Consider the following 10,229-nt stretch of genomic DNA (forward strand, 5'->3'; position numbering starts at 1 on the left):
TATTTTATAAATATATATTTTTATAATATTTATATTTAATGTATTTATATTATTATTAAATCTATTTATAAGTCTTATAAATGAGTTTAGTTCAAAAGTCTTTCGGCTAGCGAGTCTCTTAACAACTTTGTTAGTGAGTCTTTTAATTAGTCAACTCGCGAATCTTCACGAACTGAATACTATTGAATTCAAAACGAGACTAAAAATTAAGTTCAAACTCGACTCATTTAGAAAGCGAATAGAAACCGATTGAATTTTTATCAAGTCGAATCTCAAATGGTTCATAAATAAATTAGTTTATTTATACCTACCAATCCGCAATAATGCAATTTTGTTTATGAAAATAAAATTTGTGGGCCTATTGCCGTCAAGACTTGGACAATATAAGGTCTTCTCACTAATTTTCCCGCCGATGATGCATAAATTGGACAATTAACCATAATTTGCAGCACACCAAAACAAAGTTATGGCAAGAGAGAAGCTGGCCTTGCATATTTCCCTTGTCCTATTCATGCTACTACATTGCTCACTCACTGTTGCTTCTGACTCTACTGAAGAAGCAAATGCTCTTCTCAAATGGGCAGCCACCCTTCACAACCCAAAAGATTCTAACTTATCTTCTTGGCCTCTCCTTCCTCAAAATGCCACCAATTCCATTCCAAGAATAAGCCCTTGCAACTGGGTTGGACTTTCTTGCAACATTAATGGAAGGGTTGAGAGACTTAACCTCACTAATGCAGGCTTAAATGGTACGCTCCATGAGTTGTACTTCTCTGCTTTTTCTGATCTTGCATATATTGATCTTAATACGAATATGCTTTCTGGAAACATTCCACTTGGAATCACTAAACTTTCCAAACTCATTTATCTTGATTTGGCATATAATCTCTTGTCTGGAACCATTCCTCCAGAAATTGGCCTCCTAACAAATCTTGATACCCTGCACCTTTCTGCAAATCAATTAAGTGGCCCAATTCCTTCAACAATAGGCCAGTTAAGTTCCCTTACTGAGCTTGCCTTGTATACCAACAATCTAGATGGTCCTATTCCTCCTTCTATAGGTAATTTGACCAAGATGGCTCGGTTGCTTCTTTTTGAGAATCAGATTTCTGATTTGATTCCACCAGAGATGGGAAACCTTACCAGTTTGGTTCAACTTTACATGGATACCAATAATCTATCAGGTCCAATCCCTTCCACCTTTGGGAAGTTGAAAAACCTAACAGTGTTGTATATGTTCCACAATCAACTTTCTGGTTCAATTCCCCTGGAAATTGGAAACATGAAGTCCCTCACCGCGCTAAGCCTTTTTGGAAACAATCTTTCTGGCCAAGTTCCTGCAACACTAGGTGGTCTAACAAATCTGAAACTTCTTCATCTCTATAAAAATAAGCTCTCAGGACCCATTCCTGATGAGCTGGGAAACTTGACGTCCATGTTTGATCTAGAGTTGAGTGAAAATCAACTTAACGGTTCTATCCCTTCTTCCTTGAGTAATCTGAAAATGTTAGAACAGTTGTACCTTCGTGATAACCAACTCTCAGGGACAATTCCTGAACAGATAGCTAGTCTCCCTAACCTATCTGTGCTTCAACTAGACAACAACCAGTTGATTGGCCAATTGCCCCAAACCATTTGCCAAAATGAAAAGCTTCAGAACTTCACCGTCTTCAACAACCGTCTTGATGGCCCAATACCCAAAAGCTTTAAAGATTGCAAAAGCTTTGTCCGAGTTCGTCTGGAGGGAAACCAATTCACTGGAAATGTATCTGAAGATTTTGGAGTCTATCCGCAACTCCAATATATAGATCTAAGCTCCAATAACTTCTACGGGGAAATATCATCCAACTGGGGAGAGTGTCCAAATTTAACAACTCTCGCGATGGCAGGCAACAACATTAGTGGTACAATTCCACCAGAAATTGGAAATGCAACTCAGCTAAAAGCACTTAATCTTTCCTCTAATAAATTATCTGGAAGGATTCCCATGGAGTTTGGAAAGTTGGATTTGCTGAAGGTTATTTTAAACGACAATCAGCTATCCGGTGGTATACCTTCAGAATTTGGATTGTTAGCTGATCTCGAGTATCTGGACCTTTCAGCAAACAAGTTGAACCAATCAATTCCTGAAAACATCGGGAACTTGCCTAAACTCATCTACTTGAATTTGAGCCGCAACGAGTTCAGCCAAAAAATTCCAATTCAGTTGGGGAAGTTGACTCACTTGTCGAAGTTGGATTTAAGCAGGAACTTGCTCAAAGGTGAGATACCATCAGAACTGAGCAGTCTAGAAAGCTTGGAGGTGCTAAATCTCTCCCATAACAATCTGTCTGGTTCTATTCCAGATAGTTTTGGAGGGATGAATGGTTTATTGACCATCGACGTATCCTACAACGAATTGGAAGGTCCAATTCCTTCCAACAAAGCATTTCAAAATGCTTCCATAGAAGCATTTCAGGGGAACAAAGGCTTGTGCGGGGATGTTCCAGGACTGCAACCATGCAAAATTTTGACCAACAAAAGTACTTCCAAAAAGAGCCATAAAATGTTGTTTCTAATAATTTTCCTCCCTATTTGTGGAGTTTTTTCACCTCTGGTTTTCCTGGGAGTTCTCTTCTTTTTACGAAAAAGAAAAGAAGATGCAGATGCACAACAAGGCAGTCAAGAGGATGACGAATCAATTTTCATATCAAGTTCTGATGGAAGAATTATGCATGATGAAATCATAAAATCTACAGATTGTTTTAATAGTGTATACTGCATTGGAAAGGGAGGACATGGTAGCGTCTACAAAGCAAATCTGCAATCAGGGAGCACTGTAGCAGTGAAGAAGATCCACCAGTTTCAGGACGGCGAGAAGACAGGTAGAAAAGAGTTCTTGAATGAGATAAGGGCATTAACTAAGATACGACATCGAAACATAGTAAAGCTTTTTGGTTTTTGTTCGTATTCTCGATACTCATTTCTAGTTTATGAGTACCTTGATGGAGGTAACTTGGCCACAATATTGGGCAATGACGAAGAAGCTAAAGAATTGGACTGGAGCAAGAGGATAAATATCGTTAAGGGTGTTGCCAATGCTCTGTTTTACATGCACCACAATTGCTCACCTCCAATTGTTCATCGAGATATAACAAGCAAAAACATTTTGCTTGATTCTGAATACGAGGCTCACGTATCAGATTTTGGGACTGCCAAGCTTCTAAACGCCGATTCATCTCATTGGACTGCACTGGCAGGCACATACGGATATGTTGCACCAGGTAATACATCTAATATCTTATTGATTTATTTTTCTTAATTGGTTTGGGATGCAACTCTTGTTTAATAAATTTTGAGCTACTAATTTAATTGTGTGGCAGAGCTTGCTTACACTATGAAGGTAAGTGAAAAATGTGATGTGTATAGCTTCGGAGTAGTGGCACTAGAAATGATCAATGGGAAACATCCGGGTGAAATCGTCTTCTCTGTGGCTTCTCCTTCAGCTCAGAAGCTGGTCCTGGAAGATTTTCTGGACCAACGCCTTCCAACTCCATCGGCTCAAGTTCAAGATGAACTAAGGAAAATCATGAAGATTGCAATTGCATGTTTACACAGCAATCCACAATCTCGACCAACTATGCATATGATCTGTCAAGTTTTAGCAGTTCAAACTCCACCTTATAGTTCACTAGGTTAATCATTCAGCAACTGAATGCACATATCATATCATAGCATTAAAAGAAAATACTAACATAGAACTACATAAGTAATAAGTTTTATACATGTGTTAAAAAAATGGAGATTATATATGATATTATCTAGTTTTTAGTTTTACTTGATTTAAATATTTATTTTAATTTATTTAGTTTGGTTAATTATGAAAATGTAAAATAATAGCTTAATTTATTTATTTAATAATATGAAAATCAATTAAAGAAAAGGTAACTAACTGGGAGGTAAAGTGAATATTTTGTATTGGTGCTTAAGTTTTATTTGTTGACTGCAAGATTACATTAAGTTCAAATTAAACGTCTAAGTAAATTTAGTTTAAATTTAGAAAAACCATTAAATTGGACATGATTAATAATTTCAGAAAAAAAAAAATTATATGTTTACCTCCTGGAATAGGATTTTGTTTCATGGAAAACATCAACACTTCTGTTGTCTCTGGAAACTCACCTAGTCTGCTAGATCACCTCAGTTTAAACTAAAAAAGTTCAATGCTACCATCTATATCATGTTAAATGACAGAAGATCTCTGTGCATTTTCAACTTCTGAAACAGTGGGACATGATCAAAGAAAATATCCTGGAATCACATGTACAAAAATTGGAAGCAGATACTTAAGTTTCTGACCATGCAAAATTTAATACATCACAAGTTAGACAAAGAAGACAACAACAAGACAACAGAATATTACAAGTCTGTATCTGCATCACCAAAAAAGAGGAAGAAAACTATTCTCAGACAGGTGGACATGGTTGAGAAATTTCTAACCAGGAAACTAGCAGTAGATTCTGATGACGTTCTACATCCAGTGGCCCTCACTTGATAGACTATTTATTAGTAGTGAACAAGGATGTAACTCTGACATAACACAACACTTCCTACGACCAGTTTACATCATTTCTTCAAGAGATTCCCCGAGAATATCCTCTTACTATATGGGTTGCTACATAAAGTCACATGCGGTTGGACTGCATCGACCAGTAAAGAATGAAGAGGACCCTGCTTTCAACAAGGAAATCAACAGAGTGAGGGAGAGGCAGAAAGATTATTTTATAAATTTATAACAGCTAAGAGCAGAGCATCTTTGTTTACAAACCTTAGTAACTGCCAGGGCAGATTGAATGACATAGTTGGCAAATGGATCTTGCAATAGCTGTTCAAAGCGTGGCACTGAGATCAATTCATGAATAATTTGTTCCCGGCTCTCATCCAAATGTTTAAGGCACTTTTCAACTACATGACTGCTAAACTTCTGCATGGAGAGTTGTACGTAGTGCGTTTTAAATTGAGACAGCAAATTGGCAATGGAAGATGGGCTCTTTAGCTCTATAATATATTGCACAACATAATTTCTGTGACATAAAAAGGAAACAGGGTTCAGTTAAAGATTTACAAAGCCTTTCTGCAGGATGAACAAATCGCCAATAATGCTAACAGAAATCATTTATATCACTAAAATTGTTGTTCAGGTAAAGGTACTAAGTCGTATGTAAAGCAGAATGTAAATAAGTAGATGAATAAATCAGTAGCCAATAACATGAAAATGAAAAACTTGTATAGATCAAAGGCATCGATTGTCTCAAAAGGTGACAGCATATAGAAGTTTGTCTTGTTCTTTGAATGTTGCAGATAAATAGGATGAAAAATGGTCAATCTAAGAATACTAAGTGTTATTTGAGAGAGAAGTTAGAAGACAGGAAACATCCACTGAGACAGCTGGTTGTACCAAGAAAACCTATGAGATGATATGTCCATGAGACTTGATGATTTAGTTAAACACAGATAACATTTATAGAATCAGAAAATAATATTTAAGACTTGAGACAATCACCAATATATCAAATTAATCTTATCCCTATAGCATATATTTATTCACAAATGTATATAGAATAACCAAAATCTAAACATAAGAATTAATAAGCACACTAGCGAACAGAGAACATATTCATTTCTAGCAGAACAGGGGAATAAAAAGTTAATACACAACAATCTTCTTTAACAAAAAAAAACTAGTGATGTGAAGGGTAGGGTCAATACAATAAGAAGATCAACAGAAATGAACTTCAATATGAGTCTATGTAGGATATCCAATGATATTAAGCTCTTGGCAATGACCTGGTAGCATAAAATATTTTAGTTCGGAAATGGAAGACATTTGTAAAGTTAGCCCACTAAACAATATAATGTTGATGGAAGCTGTACATTTAAGAAAGGAAAAAAGCATCTCAAGGAATACTTTGAACTACCTGATTGTACTGGATGTGCAGATAAAGGTAAATAATTTGTGCAATTAAAAATTTTCAAATGCTATACCCGAAAGGATCTTGAGCAAGAAGAATTGAATTTTTTGAAATTTCAGTTATTAATTTGTCTCGATGTTTCCCAGTGGAATGTGTAATACAACGTTGCATAACACAGCATCCATGTCGATGAGTTGCAATCTCAACACAGAACTTTGCACCAGCATCAAATATAAACTGCAAAACATGATCAACAGAAACAAATACTAAGAATGTTTGAAGGCAGATATGTGTACGCATCCTATACAAAGCATACAACTAAAATATAGACAGGATTTGAGACTTCATTGCACACCCTGGAAGGATGATTTGAAAGAATGAATAGCTCTACATTCATATTCACTCCTATTATATAACTAACAAGAAAACAGGTTGCAGATTACGAGTTGAAATAAGTACATTATACATTCCAGCGATAATTCATTTTTCTTTGCATGTTTTGCCTAATATATCCTGCCTTCATTGGCCCGAAGTTATGATAAACATTAGATCACTTTACATTGCTTCTGATGGGAGATGCCTAATCCTAAGTTTGAATGTTATAGAATTTCCAACCCGCCAACTCTAAGCCAAGTTAAAATGTCAGGAAATTACTATTTCCAATGGCACCAAGCATTATGTACACCTTCTGTCTCTTTAGGATCTAATCAGAATAACCTTAAGGCCTAAAATACATGTCGACTTATACAGCAAAAAATAATTTTTATTGAAAACTATCTTCTACTCTGCATTCAAATTGGTTTCCTTGATTTACTGTTGGTTGTGATGCAAAAGCTAGTTTCATCTAGATGGTTATACACTGGACCTAGCTTTAAACAATTCATTATATATCTGCATAAATACATAATTATGGCTACACCCACTCCAAACCAAATATTAAATTTCATCCCCTCACTTTCTGCCTGTGCTAGTCTGCTAGAGTTTAGCTTTAAATGTCTGGTTCATCAGCCACAAGGTTAGTACAGATGAATTATCTGGAGCATCATCCCAAAGATAAAACGGATTAAATTGCATTTTTGGGATGCAGTTTTTAAATGTACAAGAAAAAATATTTAAAATGAGAATTCTACAAAAAAGATAGCTATTTCAATCACTTGACCAAAAGCCCAAAGCCCTAGGTTATTAAAGCAGGATTTTGGTCTCTGTTAGGAGTAATCACCACAAATCAGCTTTGTTAATTGAATTTGGTTCAAGAGCATGCCAATTGGAAGGAAGAATAAGAATAAGAAGGAACTTCCTTGAGGATTAAGGCAGATAGTGGGTCTGAGTTTCATATGACGCATACTTGAGAAAAAAAAACAATATCTTCCCACAAGCATCTAAGAGTAGCTTGAGGATTTGAACAGATACAACATGAAGTTAAAAGCCTTCATGACAACATGAAGTCAACACTTAAGTTCAAGAGACATTAATTTAACAGAAAGAGGAGAAAAGCACTACCTTGTTGTCTTCATTGCTAAGGCATTGCAAGCAACGCTGAATCACATGATTTCCATTTTGATCCTTCACAAGATCAAGAAAACCAGGTTTCAGGGATGATACCACAAATAAAATCTGCTGCCTGGTTTTGAGAGTCTCAATCAACTTCTGTGCTGCTCGTGTGCTGGTAAGACAATAGCCGGAGATACATTAAAAGACGTCGAAAAAATTAGCAATTTAACATCACAATGTAAAAGTTGAAAAGCAAAAATCAAGCATAAAGGAATTACCCATATGTGTTCAAGCAAATCCTAACAAGCTGTCCTTGTTCTTCAGTCACCATGAACACAATCTGCAATCTCTGTTCTTCATTGCACACATCCAAGAATTTCTGGATGACATAATTGCCGAATGGCTTCAGCATAAGTTCCACAACGTGATCAATAATTTCATTAAATATTATTTGAACATCTTCCTTTGTTCCCTCATCAAAAATCCTCTGTAACCACCGGCAACCATTTTGATCCTGTGCCATTAAGTATATATTTCCCTGGACCTCACTCAAGGAACTAATACTTGGAGCCGGTGGCAATGGGTTCTCAGTGTTTAGCCTTTGATCATTTTCCCAACTTCCTCCATGAAATTGAGCACCACCTAGTTTAATTGTTTTCCCACGGAGGTTTTGCACAGACGTCTCATTGAGGGAATTCTTTTTGGCACTGCTCATAGGCTCATGTCCTTCGTTGAGTACATGGTTCAAACCTTTTCCTTGTATTATGAAACTGTCCTCACAGCTAAAGGCTTCAGTATCCCCTGCACCTTTCATAGACATAAGAGAATGAGAAAACCCGTTGGTTGTGATTGCTCTGATCCTTTCTTTTAACATTGAACCTCTATAAAATGGATGATTAACATCCAAATCAAACATTGGATTCATCAACTGAGGTGCACCTGAAGAATCCATGACACTTCTGCCACCAATAGAAGCCATTTTGTAATGCAGAGGGAAACTAGGAGAATCATCAAGGTAAGGCTTATTAATAAATTGGTTCTGAGATTGAATCCCCCAATGAGTCCAACTTCCTCCCTGTTCCTTTCTCCTCTCTAATAGATGATTATCATACCAACCAGAGTCAGAAGACAAATTAAAGGACTGATTATGAGCAAAAGAAGACACCATTGAATCATGAGCATCTTTTCCAAATCCACTCTGAAATCCATTTAGTGCATGGTTACAATCATCGTGAGTACTCAAATGAACCCCATGATGAGAGGATTGAAAATCATGAACATCAAAAGCCCCATTTTTGAAGCCCCCATATGAGCCATAATTTTTAACATTGTTCTTTACAGCTCCACCCACGGAACCGTAGTCGAAGCCAAACTCAAATCCGTCTGCGTCCATCTCTAATCCCTTCATTTTAGTACCACCATTTTGGTCATCTCTAATCCTCATTTCACAGAAACTTTGAGACAAACCCATTTCATCCAACATCCTCCCGTCGATCTCATAAGACTCATGATGAGGGGATTTAGAATCCAAACACAGTCCATTCCAGTAATGAGGACCTGGCGTGTGATACTTGGCCTCCTCAGTTGAAGGAGCAGTATATAGTGAATCATCCTTCGGTGAGCAGAATCTATTTGGGAATAAACTAGAAGAAGGGGAGCATTCTGGCGATTGCAGAGAAACTCTAGTCGCGGGAGAACCAAGAAGCTTTTGTTGTTGACGAAGAAGACTAAGATGTGGCACATTTGAGACATCGTTAAACAACTCCCCATCTCTGCCCATGTTCTCTGCCACCCTCTTTTCTCTCTCACCATATGGTGAACCACAATGAGGTGAACAAAACCCATTTGAGAAGGAACAGGAAGAGGAAGAATGCTCTGGTGATCGCTGCGAGACTCTACTCACAGGAGAACCACTTAAAGGAGGCTTTCGTAGACGAAGAAGACTAAAATATGGCACATAAGGGACCTCATTCAATAAGTCTCCATCTCGCATCACGTTCTCTCCAATCCTTATATTATCTCTTTCAGAGAGTTTCCCCATCATCAAAGAAACGTAAACTATACGATCATATAAAAAATATATATATCAGTGTACAGAGATATTAAAGAAAACAACGAAAACCCTTTTCGAAAACCCAAAACACACGTCAGAATCGATTTGGAGAAGCTAAAAAGGACATAAAAAGTTTCCCTTTTCCATGATGATGCCATTTTGGTTTGCTGAAGGAATTTGAGGTTGCATTTTTGTTGAATCAATTTTGGGATTTGGGTTTTTTTGTGAGATGAATGTGAATGAGAATGAGAGAAAAGGGAATATTGGTAGGTGGTTGTTCTTTTAGGAGGACGGTTTTGGAGTGAGGTGGTCAGGTGGAGGCCGTACGGGTCTGGTACTGACTGTTCACGCTAACGCCATTACGATGAAGCTGAGTCGGCACTGCACACACAAAATCAGAAATATAAAGCACGGAGAGAAAGGGAGGATCCGAGTAATGACTCTCCCACAGTAGGGTCTTTTTTTTAATATTTTCTTTTCTAAAAAAGAAATTTACCCTTCTTTTATTTGTTACTAATTAAGTAGATAATTTATTTGTAGCTGTTAGTTATCAGAATCTCTAGATGAAACAGAATTAGCTTGATTTTCTGGTTGACTTGGTTCACAACTCCTTCATTTGGAAGTTTTCTTCATATTCTCTTTTTTTCTTTTTGAATTTTTATTAATATCCAGAGTTTGAAATCCGATCAATAAATCTTATATTAGTTATTCATCAATTATCTTTATTTTTTAAA

At 36.7% G+C, this 10,229-nt stretch overlaps 2 protein-coding genes across 2 annotated transcripts; one reads left to right on the top strand and one right to left on the bottom strand.

Annotated features, from left to right (window-relative positions):
* Nucleotides 1-457: 457 nt before the first annotated feature.
* Nucleotides 458-3,827, top strand: LOC110604133 (MDIS1-interacting receptor like kinase 2). Its single transcript, XM_021742247.2, has 2 exons — nt 458-3,263; nt 3,363-3,827. Exons 1-2 carry the CDS (start codon nt 467-469, stop codon nt 3,677-3,679), a joined length of 3,114 nt encoding a protein of 1,037 aa, XP_021597939.2. The 5' UTR covers nt 458-466; the 3' UTR covers nt 3,680-3,827.
* A 446-nt stretch (nt 3,828-4,273) lies between these two features.
* LOC110608572 lies at nt 4,274-9,947 on the bottom strand. The gene is made up of 5 exons (XM_021747835.2): nt 7,721-9,947; nt 7,452-7,614; nt 6,025-6,188; nt 4,808-5,063; nt 4,274-4,710 (listed from the first exon to the last, which is right to left on the bottom strand). The coding sequence occupies exons 1-5, from the start codon at nt 9,484-9,486 to the stop codon at nt 4,606-4,608; spliced, it is 2,454 nt and encodes an 817-aa protein (XP_021603527.1). The 5' UTR covers nt 9,487-9,947; the 3' UTR covers nt 4,274-4,605.
* Nucleotides 9,948-10,229: the final 282 nt, after the last annotated feature.

This window comes from Manihot esculenta, chromosome 2, assembly GCF_001659605.2.
Source record: "Manihot esculenta cultivar AM560-2 chromosome 2, M.esculenta_v8, whole genome shotgun sequence".
Classification (NCBI taxonomy): domain Eukaryota; kingdom Viridiplantae; phylum Streptophyta; class Magnoliopsida; order Malpighiales; family Euphorbiaceae; genus Manihot; species Manihot esculenta.

What these genes read in the sequence shown, in the direction of transcription:
- LOC110604133 (XM_021742247.2), top strand. Translation starts at nt 467, where the DNA reads ATGGCAAGAGAGAAGCTGGCCTTGCATATTTCCCTTGTCCTATTCATG. An exon ending in ATACGGATATGTTGCACCAG is followed by an intron (nt 3,264 to 3,362) that starts GTAATACATCTA and finishes ATTGTGTGGCAG; the next exon opens with AGCTTGCTTACACTATGAAG.
- LOC110608572 (XM_021747835.2), bottom strand. Translation starts at nt 9,486, where the DNA reads ATGATGGGGAAACTCTCTGAAAGAGATAATATAAGGATTGGAGAGAAC. An exon ending in CTTGCTCAAGATCCTTTCGG is followed by an intron (nt 5,064 to 6,024) that starts GTATAGCATTTG and finishes TTTATGTCACAG; the next exon opens with AAATTATGTTGTGCAATATA. An exon ending in CTGCCCTGGCAGTTACTAAG is followed by an intron (nt 4,711 to 4,807) that starts GTTTGTAAACAA and finishes TGTTGAAAGCAG; the next exon opens with GGTCCTCTTCATTCTTTACT.